This window comes from Mauremys reevesii, linkage group 3 (assembly GCF_016161935.1).
Source record: "Mauremys reevesii isolate NIE-2019 linkage group 3, ASM1616193v1, whole genome shotgun sequence".
NCBI classification, from domain to species: domain Eukaryota; kingdom Metazoa; phylum Chordata; order Testudines; family Geoemydidae; genus Mauremys; species Mauremys reevesii.
In genome coordinates, this window is record NC_052625.1 from 193,351,293 (window position 1) to 193,370,440 (window position 19,148).

A 19,148-nucleotide genomic window follows, 5' to 3' on the forward strand; every position below is an offset into this window, starting at 1 on the left:
TGGGTACAGCGTTCCCTGGTGTTCTGCTTTCACAGAGCTTCCAGGTGATGGACAGGAGCTGGTTTGAGCTGATCTGTAATAAAAATGAGGTGGGATTCTGTTGTCTGAACACATTGTCTGACAGGCTGGAGGCTCTCAGGTTACAAAACAACGACTGGTTGCTCATAGTTGCAATATCCCTTTAATAAACATTTCCATCGATAGGTCACATATAATTATGAGCCCAATCCTCCTTGTAGTGAGGCCAATGAGTTTTGCCATCAATTTTAATGAGAGCGGGAGCAAGCCTACCACATTGACCTTTTAATACACAGTATTACTTTGCTATCAGAAATCATGATGACCAAAAAGGATCTAAGATTTACCTACAAAAAATAGGTTAAATTATCATTAGAGTCAAATTAATGGAACCTTCAATATAATCACATAGTGAGTAACAGCATGATCTTATTACTGTAACCCTTGTCACTCTTTGCCCCATCTCCCCGATTGTGTCTTACTGTCATTGGTCATGTCACGTTTAAAATTAGATAGTGAACTCTTTGAGACAGGGATAATTTCCATGTATCCATTCTATAAAGTATGTAGGGTTCATTTGGACTCAGGCAGCTTAGAGGCTTTGTGCTGGGCCTTTGCGGAGGAGTGACTTTCACCCTGGGACACACTTACGGGGCGTGTACAAGTAATCAATAATAAGAAGAAGAAAATAAGGAGATGTAAGTGCATTAGCATGAAATCACTGGCTGCTTTTGACCTGTGTAAGCATGTGGAAAAAGATGATGGACCAAACTCTTAGCTGTGCGATCTGGCAGAGTTCCATTGTCCTCTCAGTTTTCACCAGCTCAGGTATAATAAATAAATTAAAATAAAGCTTATACAACTGCTTTTCTTTTTTCAGCCTGACGGCGAAAATGGAACCAAAGAGAATGTCCCAACAAAGCTGCACAGGCAGAAGCGACAGGGTATGTCAACATTGGCGTTACAGCAGGTTTCCTTTAGGTAGCAGGGGAACAGGTCTCTTGGGTCATTCCTAGACATAGCGAGTGGCAATGATCAAGCCTGTGAATCACTGTGGTGCAAACCTGTGGCCAATCACAGATGAAAGTGTCTGAACACATTTTACTATGTAGCTCCTCCCGCGAGGAATGGCTTATGCCACCTCCCTTCTCTATCCTTGGTCACTCGGTGTATATCTCCACTGCACTCTAAGTGGAGGGCATGTCTATGCTACAGCCCTAAGTCGACTTATGTTAGGTTGACTTACAGCCACCACACTAATTAATTGATATCCACGTTCCCCTCCTCGTGTCGCTGGGCGTTTCCGCATTAGGAGCGCGTCCACCAACTGAAGAGAGGCAGTGTGGGGGGCTGAGAGCTCTCCATGTAGTTCCTTGCCCGGAGCCCAGCTGCCCCCCTGGCTCTCGGCTCCCCACTGGTAGTGGGTGGGAGGCAGTCGCCTAGGCTTCTCACCTCCCCACCCCCAGCTGCCACTGTCTCTCTGCCAATGCTTCTGTGTTGCTGCTGCTTCAGTGCCACCACTGGCTATGTACTGTGTCTCTGCTGCCACTCTGCTGCCACTGCTGGCCACCGTCTCTCTCTGATGTTTCTCTGCTGTCCCCAGCCACTGCCGCTGGCTACTCCTGCAACATCAGGTTCTGAGGTTCCACCACTTCACCCAGCTCTTAGAGATTGCAGCAGATAGAGGGGAGCCTCACAGCCACTGCAGTCTCTATGTTGTCTTTCATTGTCCCCACTCAGAGTGTAAGGCTTAGCTTTTACACCGGCTCAGACATGACATCAGCTCTAGGAATAACAGCCAGGAAGAAGGACTCTCCACTGAGCCTAATCAGCTCTGTCATTAAATATTGAAGAGAGGCAGGTCCATTGATGTCTAGACGTCCTTAGGCAGCCACTGCCCAACGAGATAGAATCAGCTGTCCCTATCTGCTCTCATTTTGTTACTGGGATTTGGCACCCCTAACCCGCCCGCTTAGACAGCTCAGTTCAGTTTAGGGCGACTCCCTCTGTCAGTACATGCTAAGCACAGTTCTGCAGCCCTTTACTCATACAATAAGGATAACGACATTTCATTACTCCTGCATTCCAATTTATATTTTTTTTATTAAAGCTAATGTTAAAATTATCGAATACACAGATTATAGGGAAAGAATCTATACATCTGGATATAACGCTTACATTGTCAAAAAGTGCAAAGTTTGGTTTAAAAGTCATAAAATACATATAGTACATAATCTGCAATATCCCAAATTTAGGTTAATACATTTAATAATACAGTTTAGCTACTGTATTAGCATCCAAATATTCAGGTAAATCATCCATAAAAGGTTATACTAAGAGTAGCTTATGGAAAGCAAATCTAGCAATGCGTGTAGATAACTGAGAATTTAGGATAGGCTGTCCCTCAGTAAATACAACACACCAGAGAAGTATTTCAGTTACTTTCCCAACTTCACTTCTCAGTAGCACTCCAGCTCCTCTCTCCTGGTATTGCTGATGTCCGGTGATGTGTTCTAAATAGATGTCCCTTGACCACCTGATGGTGTGCAGTACCATGAGTGATATGATACTAGAGTGATTTGTAACCCCAAACCAGCCAAAGTGGATTGTTTTGGCAAAGCAGCACCATCGTGCTGTGCACCTAGGCGTGTCTATGCAAATGCAGTCTGCTCTTGAAGTCTTTTCCCCCCAGTGTGTCACTAGCTGTCGGGGGAGTGCTCATTCAGACCCTGCTTACACAACTAGATAAGTCAAGTAAATGGTTTGAGAGAAAGAACAAACCCCTTTACAGATCTGGGCGAATGGAGATTCACCTGGGATGGATACAATTGTTGGGTCAAAGCGGAGAGACAGCTTTAACTCCCTTCACTCTGACAGATTTCAAACCACTGAAGCGGGTTTCCTGTTACTCTCACCTCCTTTCATTGCCCACTCAGAAGCAACGATTTGACCCTCTGTCAGAAGTGCAGGCAGATAGGACAGGCACATGGAAGAGCTGCTGAGTAAGAAGGGCCAATATTACAGTTATTTGCCTCAGTACAACCTCTCATTAGCTCTTGTTAAATAGCTATAGACAGCACAGATGCTAGTCTGGAAGTCTTCAGTTATTATAATACACCCTAACACATCCATCCTTTTTCTTTTCAGTAGCTACATTTGGCCTTTCCCCTATGGAATACAAGATTAACATTGAGATCAGTTATACAGATCCATCTCTCTTGGAAGCCATCAAAGATTATTTCAAGAATCTTAGTTTTCCAGTCATACTAAACACCTTAAATGCAGCAATGAATATTTCAAGCCTCAATGTTACCACAGGTGAGTCGGTCGCTCTTCTGATGTTCTGCACGATGCAGTGGCTTGTCAATAATTTGATTGATTGCTATGTGAAAATGTGAAGGCAATGAACTCGTAACGCTGATAGACCCTGCTTGTTGGCAGGCAGGATAGAACCTGAGACCTCTGAAGCTTAGTATATGAGCCTCTACTGCATGAACTAAAAGCCACATGGCTCTTAGCTAAGGCTGTAGCAGACTCATCAATCTCTAGCTGCGCTAGGTGCCACTAGAGGGGGATAGAGCACCACACCAAGCAGGCCTGGGTTACAAATCCAGAGCTGTCTCTGTTACCTAGGCTAGCGTCGATTTCCGGAGTGTTGCACTGTGGGTAGCTATCCTATAGCTATCCCATAGTTCCTGCAGTCTCCCCCACCCATTGGAATTCTGGGTTGAGATCACAATGCATGATGGAGCAAAAACAGTGTCGCGGATGATTCTGGGTAAATGTCGTCAGTCAATCCTCCCTCTGTGAAAGCAACGGCAGACAATCATTTCGCGCCCTTTTCCCCGGATTGCCCTGGCAGACGCCATAGCATGGCAACCATGGAGCCCGTTCAGCCTTTTTTCACAGTCACCATATGTCTACTGGATGCTGCTGACAGACGCGGTACTGCAGTGCTACACAGTAGTATCCCCTTGCCTTGGCAAGTTAGCAGAGATGGTTACCAGTCATATTGTATCGTCTGCTGCTTTGCAAGTTGGCAATGACGGTTACCAGTCATATTGTACCATCTGCTGCTGTCATGGGTGCTCCTGGCTGGCCTCAGTGAGGTCGGCCGGGGGCGCATGGATAAAAATGGGAACGACTCTCCAGGTCATTCCCTTCTTTACATTTTGTCTAAAGGTAGAGTCAGTCCTGTCTAGAATATCAGGCAAGTCTACTAAAGAACCAGAGAGGCAAATGGCCGCTCCGGGTCAGAGCCCCAGACATCCCACAGAAATGATGAGCTGCATGCTATTCTAGGGGGTGCCCCTGCAACAACCCCACCCGTTGCTTCCCTCCTCCCACACCCCTCCTGGGCTACTGTGGCAGTTATCCCCCCATTTGTGTGATGAAGTAATAACGAATGCAGGAATAAGAAACAACTCTGACTTTATTGAGATAAAATGGGGGAGAGGCAGCCTCCAGCTGCTATGATATTCCAGGCAGGACTGAATCTCCAGGAGACAAAGCTTAAAGAAGGGAATGACCTGGGGAGTCATTCCCATTTTTGTCCATGCGCCCCCGGCTGACCTCACCAAAGCCAGCCAGGAGCACTCACAGGATGGTGATGACGGATACCAGTCATATTGTACCATCTGCCATCAGGAAGGGAAGGCAATGGGATGCTGCTGTGTAACGCTGCGGCACCATGTCTGCCAGTAGCATCCAGTAGACATACGGTGACATTGAAAAAAGGCAAGAAATTATTTTTTTCCTTTTTCTTTCATGGGGGGTGGGGGGATTGATGACATATACCCTGAACCACCTGCGACAATGTTTTAGACCCTTCAGGCATTGGGAGCTCAGCCAAGAATGCAAATGGTTTTCAGAGACTGCGGGAACTGTGGGATAGCTAGAGTCCTCAGTTCCCCCTCCCTCCGTGAGCGTCCATTTGATTCTTTGGCTTTCCGTTACGCTTGTCACGCAGCACTGTGTTGAGTCCCTGCTGTGGCCTCTGTCTATCATAGCCTTGGAGATTTTTTCAAATGCTTTGGCATTTCATCTATTGGAACGGAGTTCTGATAGAACAGATTCATCTCCCCATACAGAGATCAGCTTCAGTATCTCCCATACGGTCCATGCTGGAGCTCTTTTTTGATTCTGGGACTGCATGGTCACCTGTGCTGATCAGAACTCCACGCTGGGCAAACAGGAAATTAAATTCAAAAGTTCGTGGGGCTTTTCCTCTCTACCTGGCCACTGCATCTGAGTTCAGATTGCTGTCCAGAGCGGTCACAATGGTGCACTGTGGGATAGCTCCCGGAGGCCAATACCATCGAATTGCGGCCACACTAACCCTAATCCAAAATGGCAATACCAATTTCAGCGCTACTCCCCTCGTCGGGGAGGAGTACAGATACCGGTATTAAGAGCCCTTTATATCGATATAAAGGGCTTTGTTGTGTGGACAGGTGCAGGGTTAATTCGGTTTAACGCTGCTAAATTCGATATAAACTCGTAGTATAAACCAGGCCTGAGTGGGAAGGATCCAGCAAGACAGAAAAATTCATAGATAACAGCACTTTCTGGTCTTTGCGTTCCACACCTCTCCTTCTTACAAAACACTGACATTAGGAGAGGCCTAAATGCTTCTCTGTGCCGGAGGAAGGGAGGGAGCCTGAGAAACCCTTTGCTAAAACCTTCTGCTATGGCTTTAATACCACAGTAATAACAGCAGTCTGATTTACTTTTATGTTTCAGGAAGCTGCAGCGCTGATTTTCAAAGTGTTTACTTCCCTCTAACGACATTTGGAATGTAAATCACTCTAAGAGGCTATGCTTTGTCCTTAGCATGTGGACACACATTTCATGGGCTAATTTTCTTTCCAGTGTGATTCCAAGGGACATTATTAAAGAGCAAAGAATTGAAGAACCTTTATTTTCCCACTAGTTGTTATACAAAATTGCAGCTATATAGTATTTTGAATAGTTAAAATATGCAACAAAATATAAACACCACATGTATTTACAATAGTTCAGGACCTGATTTTTTTTTTTTTCAATTTAAATCTCTGATCCAGGAGCAGTGGAATGCTGTGTGTACTGGTTCTAAACACGTGTGTTCATCTTTCCAAGTGTTTGTCCGTGAGCTAGTTTATTCAAAACGTTTTGTCAATACTTCATGCTATGTCACTGAAAGTTAACTTTGATTTAGTCTCATAAACAGTAAGAAAATGGGTTTATGCTGTTCAAAAACTAGGACTTAATATTTTAGATGATACGAAGTATATTTGGCTACAGCATTTTTCTGATCGTGCCCTTTGAAATGCCCTTGCATTCTAAAGTTCAAGGTAGAGATCAGAATCGTATCATTTTATGGTTCAATATCTCACTAGAAACAAACACTACAAAACGTTATTGAAACCAGTCTAGATGATATACGGTGTTTGTTTTTAGCCCAGGTAGTTTAATCTGACTGTAAAACTATCATTGCTCTCATAGATCAGCAGGGCTATTTCAACACACTGATCCAAGACTAAACACAACAGATCCAAGAGTTTGGAACAGGGTAATTTTCAGTACATGCTGTATATTTAAAAGAAAACTCATAGGCCTGGTCTACACTGGTGGGGGTCGATCTAAGTTACGCAGCTTCAGCTACATGAATAAGGCGACATACTTAGATCTACTCACCACGATGAGTCGACAGCTGATGCTCTCCTGTCGACCCTGCCTGCACCTCTCACTCTGGTGGAGGATCGGAGTCAACAGGAGAGCGCTCGGTGGTCGATTTATCACATCTAGACTAGACGCGATAAGTGGACCCCCACTAGATCGATTGCTGCCTGCCTATCCGGCGGGTAGTATAGACAAGCCTTAGAGTAATGAATCAAACTTAGCCCCTAATGACAGTATCACCACCTCTTATTTAGCTGCTCATGATTCATATAACAGGATTCTCAGGGCATCAGATACTCAGGCTTATATCTTGCTAGTGAACATTTAAGATGCACAGCATATTGTATAAACTTTTGCATACACACCCAGTAGGGTAAATATACTTAAGGGAACCATGCTGCGCAAAATATTATGACTAACGCATCATTAACACAGGCTTTCTATTTTATACTAGTATGCAGTCTCACCAGTAATAATGAGACCCGTTGTTCTTGTGAAAGTGGGTACAGATGGCCAGCTGCAGTGTGCAGTGCCAACACAATCTGTCCTAGTACCATCCCAACACAAGAGGAGATCTGTGACTGTATCACACAGGTGCCTTCTCAAGGATCCTCTTGTCAGCTTCAGCCTGAAGGTAAGTTGTGCTTAGTAGCATATAGTATGAAATTTAATCGGGAGAGAGAGTGATCTTTACACAACAGTGGGGCTGGCTAAAATGTGACTCATGGACCAAGCACAATATGTTGGGGCCTACTGTAGCTGTTATTTTTAATAGGAAAGTGTGTCTTGCTAATTACATCTCCCAGCATGCAAAACTCCACCTTGATCCAAGTGGCCCCATTCAGATCATGGTGCAATCTTGCAAACACTCATGATTTTTTCATGAATCTCGGGCTGATGCCCTGCACCCCAGAGGTGGCTGCATATCATTGACACTGAATGTGTATAATTTGTGAAATGCTTAGGATTGCTTTGAGATGGGAGGCGCCAGGTAAATGTCAGCTGAAGTAATAAAATAAAAAATACTACAGGTTTCTCTTTGCCTTTCCAGGTCAAACCAACTTCTCTGTGTCCCCTGAGGACATTTTCCAGGGGGATACAGTAAAAATGAAGTGTGAGCTACGGTTGGATGCAGGGAAAGTGACCTGGTATCATTCTGGACATGTAATCTTGAATAGCCGGCATTCAATACGTACAATATTTATAAAAGAAACTACAACGTCAGTTCTGGAAATTACCAGTGTTACACAGGATGATACCGGTACGACTGAGTCTGTGTATGCAAGTGCATTGTTTGTAATTGGCAAAGGAACAAAGAAGAATGCAATGATTCTATTTATTTAAACCAGAAGGGCAAATGCATTTCCCCCCCATCATCTTCCTCTGACTTTCTTTAATGAATCAGCTTCTGAATGGTGATGCCAGCATAGTGTATTTATTATATTATAATAAAAAGTAACAGCTTAGAGTTCCATAGCAAATTAAATGTTTGGAGAGCCCTTTGAAATGAGGTGATATATTAGAGCTTAGTATTAAGGAGCCAGGTAACATGGACTGGACTAGGAGTTAAGAACCATGAGTTCTATTCCTGGCTCTGACACTGATCTACTAGGTGACCTTGGTCACGCTACTTCGCATCATCTGTAAAAGGGGGTGATGTGAGATCTATAGATGAAAACAGCCAAGTATTATTACACAGCACTTTATATCCGAGAGAAGGGAGAGGCTGGACCTGATCAGAGATACAGGCAATGTAGATGATTTTTGCAGCAGTAGTTTGGCTGGGGGGAGTTCAGGAAGCCAGAGAAGATGAGGTGTCAGTGGTTAAGGCAAGAGGTGTGTTGGGCTGATACAAAGGGCTTGGCAGTGGGAATAGTAGGGAGCAGGTAGATTTTGGAGAAGCAGCTGAGGAAAATCCAGCCCTATTTATTGGGGGGAAGGAGAGAAAGCAGTAAGATATGATGCCACGGCAGCACGCTTGAAGGACACAGCGAGGAGTGAAATTGCCACCAATGATAGAGAAAAGAGGCAGAGGGATAGGCTTGGGAGCACTGGTACTAGGTACATGGCATAAGAGGCACATGCAGTACTTCATTGTTCTCCTTAAAGTGCCATTGTTCCAATGGGCCTATGACACATACCACCAGCAGTGGAACCATGACAGTGGCCAGCAAAAAAGGGGTTCAAGGGATTAAGCTATTACTGGGCTAGGGGGTGACTAGCTGAATTTATTTTTCATTGCTTTGGGGGATTAAGGCAGAATGAGTTCTCAGCAGTAATATTGTATTTCCTTTCCAGGTCCTTATACTTGCGTTTTCATAGACAGCAGCGTGAACTCCACATTGGAATTTAAAGCAACACGCAATATAACAGTAGCTCCAATAAACATCGTGCAATCAGGAGACACTGAGGTTATATGTGACGGTACCAAAGTATCGCTGAGCTGCTGCATTGATGGAAATATACAATCCTTTACTACTACCTGGAGGCCAAATACAGGCCAGTTTTTTCTAAATCTCTCCTCCTAATTTGTAGGCATTTGTAGCTGTTTCATGCACAAACAGGCCATATCCTCGGGGACTCCGCAAATGCTTAGACCACAAGTCAGCGGGTGCTGTGCCAAGCCAAGATAAAGTTCCCACTAGCATTGTCTTAGTGCTACTGTAGCCATTGCTATGCACTGTTAGAGCTGGGTCGGGGCTGCTCTAACTTCTGCCACCCCATAACTGCCACAGAGGGCTGGAAATCTATCCCAGGATCAGCACAGCATGCTGATATCTAGTCATCTTTCAGAAAGTGCATCTCCCCCTTTTCCTGCTTTGTTGATAGCAAGCTGGGTATGAGGCGTATAAGTCCCTCTACTGGTTGTCCACAACTTCAGGGTCACCCTTATACTGAGAGTACTTTCCATGGGCCATGTACTCACCTTTGGTAAGCAAAGTGTGTGGTACAAAACAGCTGCAGCACAGCTAAAGATTGGGGCCAAAACCCCACATGCAAGTGTGAACTGTCCCATGCAAAATGAATCATGCTGGATAGTAAAGTTCCACTTTGAATGGATTTATAAATAATGCTACAGACATCAGTAGAACATGGTAGAGTTTTTATAAGCACATCAGTAGATGGTGTCAAGTATCAGAGGGGTAGCCGTGTTAGTCTGGATCTGTAAAAGCAACAAAGAATCCTGTGGCACCTTATAGACTAACAGACGTTCTGCAGCATGAGCTTTCGTGGGTGAATACCCACTTCGTCAGATGCAAGTCTTCAGTAGATGGTGTTATAGATGGTTGTAAGTCTTAAGCAACCAATTGCCCTTTTGGACTCTATAACAAAGGAGTAACCACTAATTAAAACACTTATTAATCATTTACTAGCCTTTTATTAACTGTATATAAATGGAACTTTAATATGAAGTATGACTGCAAACTGAGTAACTGTAAATGCACAAAGGTACATAAGAACATAAGAACGGCCATACTGGGTCAGACCAAAGATCCATCTAGCCCACTATCCTGTCTTCCAACAGTGGCCAATGCCAGGTGCCCCAGAGGGAATGAACAGAACAGGTAATCATCAAGTGATCCATCCCGTCACCCATTCCCAGCTTCTGGCAAACAGAGGCTAGGGACACCATCCCTGCCCATCCTGGCTAATAGCCATTGATGGACCTATCTTCCATGAATTTATCTAGTTCTTTTTTTTTTAACCCTGTTATAGTCTTTGCCTTCACAACATCCTCTGGCAAGGAGTTCCAAAGGTTGACTGTGCATTGTGTGAAAAAATACTTCCTTTTCTTTGTTTTAAACCTGCTGCCTGTTAATTTCATTTGGTGACCCCAAGTTCTTGTGTTACGAGAAGGAGTAAATACAGTGGCATAGCCAGGTGGAGGGAACGGGGAGCAATCAGAAAAAAGGCACCACCTGCTGTGGCGCTTTTACTCACCCAGCGGCGCTTTTACTGATGGGGTGGCACTCCGGGTCTTCGGCGGCAGGCCCTTCAGTAGCTCCGGGTGTCTTTGGTGGCACTGAAGGACCCGCCACCGAAATCATAGAATCATAGAATCTCAGGGTTGGAAGGGACCTCAGGAGGTCATCTAGTCCAACCCCCTGCTCAAAGCAGGACCAAACCCAACTAAATCATCCCAGCCAGGGCTTTGTCAAGCCTGACCTTAAAAACCTCTAAGGAAGGAGATTCCACTACCTCCCTAGGTAACCCATTCCAGTTCTTCACCACCTTACTAGTGAAAAAGTTTTTCCTAATATCCAACCTAAACCTCCCCCAATAATTGGAGATACATCAATCTCCTAGAACTGGAAGGGACCTTGAAAGGTCATTGAGTCCAGCCCCCTGCCTTCACTAGCAGGACCAATTTTTGCCCCAGATTCCTAAGTGGCCTCCTCAAGGATTGAGCTCACAACCCTGGGTTTAGGGGGCCAATGCTCAAACTACTGAGCTATCCCTCCCCCCACTAAATGCTGCTGAAGACCCACAGAATGAGTGAAGGTCCCGCTGCTGAAGACCGCTCCACAGTGGGTGGCGCGTTTTTTTGTAAGTGAGTTTAAAAGGCGCCACTTTGGGGGAATGTGCTCAGGGGGAGTGGCCGCTCCCCCTGTTCCCCCCCCAGCTACGCCACTGAGTAAATAACACTTCCTTATTTACTTTCTCCACACCAGTCATGATTTTGTAGACCTCCCTTAGTCATCTTTTTTCCAAGCTGAAAAGTCCCAGTCTTATTAATCTCTCCTCATACGGCAGATGCTCCAGACCGCTAATCATTTTTGTTGCCCTTTTTTGAACCTTTTCCAAGTCCAATATTTTTATTTATTTATTTATTTATTTTTGGGATGGGGCAACCACATCTCCATGCAGTATTCAAGATGTGGGCGTACCATGGATTTTTTATAGCGGCAATATGATATTTTATGTCTTATTATCGATCCCTTAATGATTCCCAACATTGTTAGCTTTTTTGACTGCTGCTTCTCATTGAGTGGATGTTTTCAGAGAACTATCCACAATGACTCCAAGATCTCTTTCTTAAGTGGTAACCGCTAATTTAGACCCCATCATTTTATATGTATAGTTGGGATTATGTTTTGCATTGTGCATTACTTTGCATTTATCAACATTAAATGTCATCTGCCATTTTGTTGCCCAGTCATCCAGTTTTGAGAGATCCTTTTGTAGCTTTTGCGGTCTGCCTGGGACTTAACCATCTTGAGTAGTTTTGTATCATCTGCAAATTTTGCCACCTCACTATTTACCCCTTTTTCCAGATCAATATAAATACACTATATCCACTGGATCCCCCATGTCCACATGCCTGTTGACCCCCTCAAAGAATTGCACTTGGATCCAGGGATTTATGCACTTGTGAATTACTCAGACATACAGGGTGAAATCCTGGCCCATTGAAGCCAATGGGACTTTTGCCTTTGACTTCAGTGGGGTCAGGATTTCGACCATGAGTTTTGCTTGCACAACAGATGCACACTCAGATTTTGTGGGTGTGATTTAGATAGGCAGTTTTGGTAAATTTGCCCCATTATGTCTAACCCTCCTCTCTTGACACCCAAAATACAGTTACAGGGTGGCCCTTAAAAATGTTAGTTTCCCCTAAGATAAATAGATGAGTTTAATATTTGCGGTATCTCTTTGTACTTTCCGCTGCTTACTGTAAGAAACGCCTTGAATCTGCCAATACTGAGATTATCTGACGCCAAATACTTCTCTCAGGCCTGAATCTGAAACCGTTACTCACAGTGACTTGTCCTCACTCACCCAAACAGTGCTATTGGACTCAGTGGGGCTACTCATGGGCATATGTGCTACTCAACAGGAGTAAAGATTGTGGAACTGGGCCAATGGGTGTCTTAGGTAAGTGGCAAGTGCACTTTGGCCCAATCCTGAAGTCCTTCCTAGGCCACTGTGAGTTTTGCCCAAGTAAAGGCTGAGTGTGGACTTCAGGGTGGGTGAGTTTAAAATGTCTCACTGTCAAAACTTGTGCCTACACCTAGGGTTTGCATAGCTAGGAGAAGTCCTGTATCTACAGGCTTTACTTGTGGTTGAGATAGACAGACAGCAGTGACAGCTCTGGGATTGTTTATTTCAATACAGGAACCATCAGTTTCACTCCAAACTGTACTAAGTACACTCTCCAAGCCAATCATTCTCAGTGCCCAAGCCCGTCTGATAGTGAGATAATGTACACGTGTGAGCTGAGCACGGGGAAAGGCGCCATCAGAAGTAAAACCATCAACGTGACATATTTACGAATAGGTAAGGAGCCGTTGCAGAATGCTGATAGAATCTGATTGCACATAGCTGAGTATAAGTGCCTTGGGCAGGGGCTGTGTCTCTGTTCTCTCCACATGGCACCCTGCCTACTTATTGTGCCACATGCAAATGACAAATAACAATCATGTGTTGTTTATCTTATATTTTTCAGCAAATCTAAAAATATCTTCAATCACAAAAGCCCAAGTTTCTGAGGGACACAGTTTTAATCTAACATGCACCAACGATGTGAGCAATTGCAATAATGTCATCTGGAAAATCCAGTCTCAAATGATAGACTCTCGGCTATACAGCTGTAAGAACTCCACAAGCGAAGCCAGGTCCATACTCACAGTGAACTCTGCCACTCAGGCCTGGAATGGTAAGTGAAGGCATCACCTCACAGTGTGTTTCGGTCAGAATGACAAGGTAGGTGACATTGCCCGGGGGGGGGAGGGGCAAGTGGGGCAATTTGCCCCAGGCCCCGGGCATAGCAGGGGCCACCACGAGAGTTTTTTGGGGCCCCTGCAGCAGGGTCCTTCACTCGCTCCGGGGGCCCTGGAAAACTCTTATGGGGTCCAGGCCCCGGAGCTTCTTCCGCTCCCTGTCTTCACCGGCGGGGGGGTCCTTCCGCTCCGGGGCAGAGGGACCCCCTGCCGCCGAATTACCACCGAAGCGGGACCCGCCGCCGAGGTGCAGCCAGGTCTTCGACAGTAATTCGGCAGCGGGGGGTCCTTCAGTTCCGGGACCCGCCACCGAAGTGCAGCCAGGTCTTCGGCAGTAATTCAGCAGCGGGGGGTCCTTCAGTTCCGGAACCCGCCGCCGAAGTGCCTCGAAGACCCACAGCCTGGGAATCCTCTGGGCGGCCCTGACACCAGAACTTCACCTAAGCCCCCATCCAGCAAGACACTTGAACACAGGCACAGCTTTCATCACCCAAGTGCTCCCATTTAAGTCAATAGAACGGGCTGGAACTTGCATCTCCCTGGTGGATGCCTTAACCAGCCGGCTCTAGAGTCACTCTCATGGTCTCTCCGGCACAATTAATATTTAAGTATTTCATACAGAGTGGAACAGCTTCAACAAGAGAGCTGGAGAGACCCCAGCCCCAGAGGTTAGGACACTCAGGCAAGAGGTAAGAGACCTGGGTCCAAGTCCCTCCTCCAAAGCAGGCAGAGTGGGGATTTGAATCTGTCTTTTGCATCCTTCGTGAGTACTCCAACTAGTGCATATCAAGGGAGCCCCACCAGCTCCTTCTCCAGCTGTGTTTTGTGCAGTGCACAATCCAGTGGCATCCGCTAACCTGGCTGTTGTGCGTGAGTGCTTGCAGGGATGCTCCTGATCTGGGTCATTGTTTTACCTTTCCTGCTCGGTGTCTTTAGCAATCCCTTTTGATCTATCTCCATAGCAAGCAAGCCTCCATAAACAACCACACAGAGACATCTACCATATTCATAAAGATGTAATATAGGTATTTTACCAGTTCATCACAGTCTGCTTTCCGTGGCTTTCAACTGAGGCCTGGTTTTGTTTCATTGCTTTCAGGCACCTATACATGCACATTATTTCAGAAATCTTTGTCAAGTTCTGCTAGTACAACGGTTGAGATTGTTCCTCTGCCTCTGAAACAGAATATTGTACTGGATCCCATTCAAGGATTTATACAATGCAATGTACCTCAGGTCCTAAAGTGCTGCATAAACGGAACGGAAAACTATGACGTTACATTCACAGTTCAACAAACGAAATTTAAGGGTGGTAAGGAAGTCGATACTTTACTCTGAAAATGGTATTGAATGTGTGGATAATTGTGGACATCCCCCCATAAGATTCATTTCTTCTATTATGCCCACAATCAGTGAGCAAATAATTATAAGTATTTTTTTAAAATGTGCAGTCTCATTACTGTAATCCAGGCTCTTCCTATCCTTGTGCTTTGTTGCCCTTAATTATTACATCATGTCTAATTTGGGATTGTCACCATTTTGAACCCAAGATCTCTCTGTTCATGCCATAGTGCAGGTAGCGCACTCTCATAATTTAGTCTTAAAAAGTCTGACCCTGATCTCATTGGAGTTAATGGAAGTTTTGCCATTTACTTCCATGAGTGTAGGATCAGATCCAAAATGTGGTTACGTTAAAGTCCTATAGCAGGGGTCGGCAACCTTCGGCACCCGGCCCATCAGGGTAATCCACTGGTGGGCCGTGAGACATTTTGTTTACATTGACTGTCCGCAGGCACGGCCCCCGCCGCAGCTCCCAGTGGCCACGGTTTGCTGTTCCCAGCCAATGGGAGCTGCGGGAAGTGGCGGGCCACAGGGATATGCCAACCCCTGTCCTGCAGGTACTCACTGGCATTCTGTCTTTACTTTCTACCAGTGACTTTCATATCAGGTTTGGTCAGTTTGCCAATATTTTCTAGCCATTCATTTAATTTTATATTCGAAATTTAAGATCATATTTTTCACGTGGGTTCATGTAACTGATGCATAGCCATGATTCAGGTTGATTTGATAGCCATCCCCAAGCATTTCAAATGCGTAAACACCAAGGAAAGAGACGTCATTAAGGGTGGCTCAAGTGTGTAGGGGGAATACCAGTGAAACTAAGCAAAAGCATATTTAAGATGAGTAAGAGGAAACATTTCCTGTTAGTGATGTCTACTAGACCATGGAACAGCCTCTCAAAGCAAGTGGTGAAAACTCCAAAGCTTGAGTAATTTCAAACCAAACGGGACAAAACTTTCAAGAATACCATGTAAGGAACTATCCCATATTCACCAAGAATATGGACAAAAGGGCTTTTCCAGTGTGGTTCTAGGTCTTTGAATTTAGTGCAGTTATACATTCTACCAATTATTTAGCACATTGTCGAAGTTCCCAAGTGGCTCAAAAAAGTAACAAATTTCATGAGATTAGAAAAGAGAGAGGAATAACCATCTCATTATGCAAATACAGCGCATTCTGTTTGCATCAGTCAGCAGTTGCCAGGAATTTGTGCTCTGCTTGTAGCTAAAATAAGCAAGAACAGAAATGTAATAAAGTCAAAGGTTTAATTAATTTGACTAAAAATATCCCCTCAGCAATTCAGCTAATCGGTTATTGGAGACAGACATTCAGATTAATTTAACATCACTGTGGATGGGCTCTGAGGGGAATTGCATCTAACCTTCCTTGGCTAGAAGAAGACTAATGGACACAATGTGCTCGCCTGAGGTTTCTGGGAGGGAGTGTAAAGCAGTAGGAGACGGTGGGATCATTAGGCTTGTGAGTAGGACGCAGAGAACAACACAGGAGAGGTTACTGTTGAAGAGCCTCGGAATGACTGAAACATAAACTGACTACAGAGCAGAACCTGGGAGTCACCAGATGAAGAGTTAAAAATCCTCTCCTAAACCGAAAGGCTTCAGCAGAAGCATGGATAGCAGAAATGAAAGAGGTGCTCGAAAGTGGCTACCCCAGCCACTGTTGCTGCACCATAAAGGACTTTGGGGGAAAGTTGCTCTCCTAGTGGAAGGCCAGAAGGATGCTTAAACTATATGTCTGTAGACAGAAGAGACAACATAAGAAGGTAGCAAGGAATGAGCATAAGTAGCAGAAGATCATACGTTTGAACAGTAGGAGACTCTCCCTAGAAGGGCTGAGAGAGCTGTTCTTTAAGAGGCTGAGAAAGGAGGTTTTCACAAGCACTTCCTGCTCTACTCTAGCTACAGAACCAAACTATTGCATTCACGGGTGGTGGGTGAACCTGCCCCCCCTTCAGGGAGGCTAGAATCCAGGCCCTGCCCTTTCTGCCCAAAGCCCCGCATACCAGGGCCAGCCGGAGGAACCCCAGCTGGCCCAACCCTGGGCTGGCCCTGGCCACCGCAGCCCTTTGCCACCAGCCCGATCCCCGAGCTCCAGCCCACCAGCTGGAGCTGAGCCCCCGCCAGCATCAGAGGAGAGGGGGGAATGAGGGCAGAGTCTCGAGCTGGAGCAGGAGGGAGGGGCACGGCCTGAGTTAGGGGAGGCTTAGCCTCCACTGGCCTTTGATACCTGCCACCCATGATTACATTAACACACCTAAAATCTTTCTTTGCAGTGGAAAACATACAAGGAAACCAAGTGTGCTACACATACAATTACACAGAAAGCTGCAACTCAAAGTCAGATGTCGTGGCATATTGTACCTTTGTTAACCGCATTCAAGATAAGGTCACAAGTTCACCTATGAAACTAAGTATTATACTAGGTAAGAAGAAATCTTGGTAATTATATACAGCAATTGAATGTACAACCCTAACGTATTTGCCAAATCAAAGGACATGTATTGTATCAACGAGGCTGCTTAAATGCAGCAGCATGTGCTGTGGTTAGATCTGGTTGGTAATTTTCTGTCTAAATGTTTTTTGATAGAAAATATGGTTGTCATTAGAAAAGTCAATTTTGCTGAAATTTTAACAAAGAGAAGGCTAAGGCGTGACTTGATTACAGTCTATCAGAACCTACAAGGGGAACAAATATTTAATAGTGGACTCTTCAATCTCGCAGAGAAAAGTATAACATGACCCAATGGCTGGAAGGTGCAGCTAGACAAATTCAGACTGCAAATAAGGTGTTTTTTAACAATGAGAGTAATTAACCACTGGAAGAACCGACCAAGGGTCATGGTGGATGCTCCATCACTGACAATTTTTAGATCAAAATGGGATATTTTTTCTAAAAGATATACTCCAGGAATTATTTTGGGACAGTTATGTGGCCAGAGTTCTACAGGAGGCCAGACTAGATGATCACGATTGTCACTTCTGGCCTCGAAATCTATGAGAAATGTTGAATTTTAGTTCTTCTGCTTCTGCTCCCACCTGGAACCCATAAATGCTGAGGTACATGAAAATGAAAATAAAATAAATTAATAACATGAGTGGATGGGGTACTAAACCAAACCTTGCTGAACCTCAGAAAAACGTCTGTTCAGGCTTCAGAAGAAGGGATGGAGAGATTCACCCATCCCTGTGATTAATTCTTATCCCCTACAACAGCAAATCTTTGAGTGCTTTTGCAGGCAAACAGCCTCCCAAAACTTATATGCAAGCGAGGGTTATAATTAAGGATCAGCCCAAACCAAAATGCTGTATCAAAACACCTCTTAATTTGGGATAGGTCAGCTGTGGATACAAATATTTCAAACCTGAGCCCATGTCTGCTAATAAATTTGTCCTTGCTTGTACAGTGCTTTGAAAATTTTGTGATTGTTTTAGGAAGAACGATGTTCTTGTGGTTAAGGTCCTAGGTCTAGGATGAAGATCTTGGCTCTATTCTCATTTTTGCCACAGGATTCTTGTAAATTACCTTGGGTAGATTACTCAGTGCTGAGTTTTCCATCCTGGAGATAAGAGGACTTTTCTGTCTCCCAAGCATTGCCAGGTTTCATTCAGTAATGCTTGTGAGGCATGCAGATACAATGCTACAGTGAGGAGTGCCAGGGAAATATGTGTGTGTAGATAGATAGATAGATAGATAGACATCCAGAAGGAAAATTATCTGTACTAAGGAAAATACAGAGAAATTAGAGAATTCTATTCCCTGTCATCCATTTATTTCTTTTTCTTAATACAGAAAATAAAGTTACGTGCTCAGGCAGCATTGGTGTGGGACAGCAAGGAGCACGGATAACAAAACCATGCCCAGCCTCTCAAGGTGTGAATGGCATGAGCATCACCGTTAGAGGGACTGTAATCTATGTGTGTAACAACAGCAACTGGGAGGTTGCTAGAAACAGCTGCATATCTGACCAAATAAACGCACTGCTCAGTAATGCTGAGGTAACAACTTTGTGTTCCTTTCATGTTTTTTCAGTAGTTTTAAATAAAGAGTAGACAGCGCCTTCAATTTGTTTCTATTGCTCAAAATGCTTTAACCATTTAAAAAGACATTCAATACTGGAAAAAATGCAACTGTTCAATTACAAGTGCTTTTAAGGCTAAGTAATAAACCCTTTGTTCCATGGGCTACAGGGAGCTATGAGTGCAGCAGAGTAATTTAGAACATCCTGGTGCAGCACTTATCAAGCCAACCGAAGAAACAGGGTTGTGAGGCATTGAAAATTCTATTACAGTCTAAAGCAAAGAAAATCTCGCTCCCCCACGCTCCACACACCTTTAGCCTTGCAGGGTCCACTATTCTCTGTCAATCTCTTGAAACACACACACACAC

General features: G+C 44.6%; 1 protein-coding gene across 3 annotated transcripts in view; it reads left to right on the forward strand.

Moving 5' to 3' along the window:
• ADGRF5 (adhesion G protein-coupled receptor F5) overlaps positions 1 to 19,148 on the forward strand; it is a 73,491-nt gene that overhangs the window by 35,123 nt on the left and 19,220 nt on the right. For 2 of the 3 annotated variants that reach the window (XM_039533083.1, XM_039533085.1), the window contains exons 3-12: positions 899 to 962; positions 3,166 to 3,336; positions 7,133 to 7,312; positions 7,730 to 7,939; positions 8,977 to 9,177; positions 12,796 to 12,957; positions 13,127 to 13,336; positions 14,500 to 14,712; positions 17,035 to 17,184; positions 18,552 to 18,757. In XM_039533083.1, coding sequence (XP_039389017.1) covers positions 899 to 962; positions 3,166 to 3,336; positions 7,133 to 7,312; positions 7,730 to 7,939; positions 8,977 to 9,177; positions 12,796 to 12,957; positions 13,127 to 13,336; positions 14,500 to 14,712; positions 17,035 to 17,184; positions 18,552 to 18,757 — 1,767 coding nt within the window. The remainder of the gene's footprint in view (positions 1 to 898; positions 963 to 3,165; positions 3,337 to 7,132; positions 7,313 to 7,729; positions 7,940 to 8,976; positions 9,178 to 12,795; positions 12,958 to 13,126; positions 13,337 to 14,499; positions 14,713 to 17,034; positions 17,185 to 18,551; positions 18,758 to 19,148) is intronic. The other variant, XM_039533084.1, reaches the window with a different exon arrangement.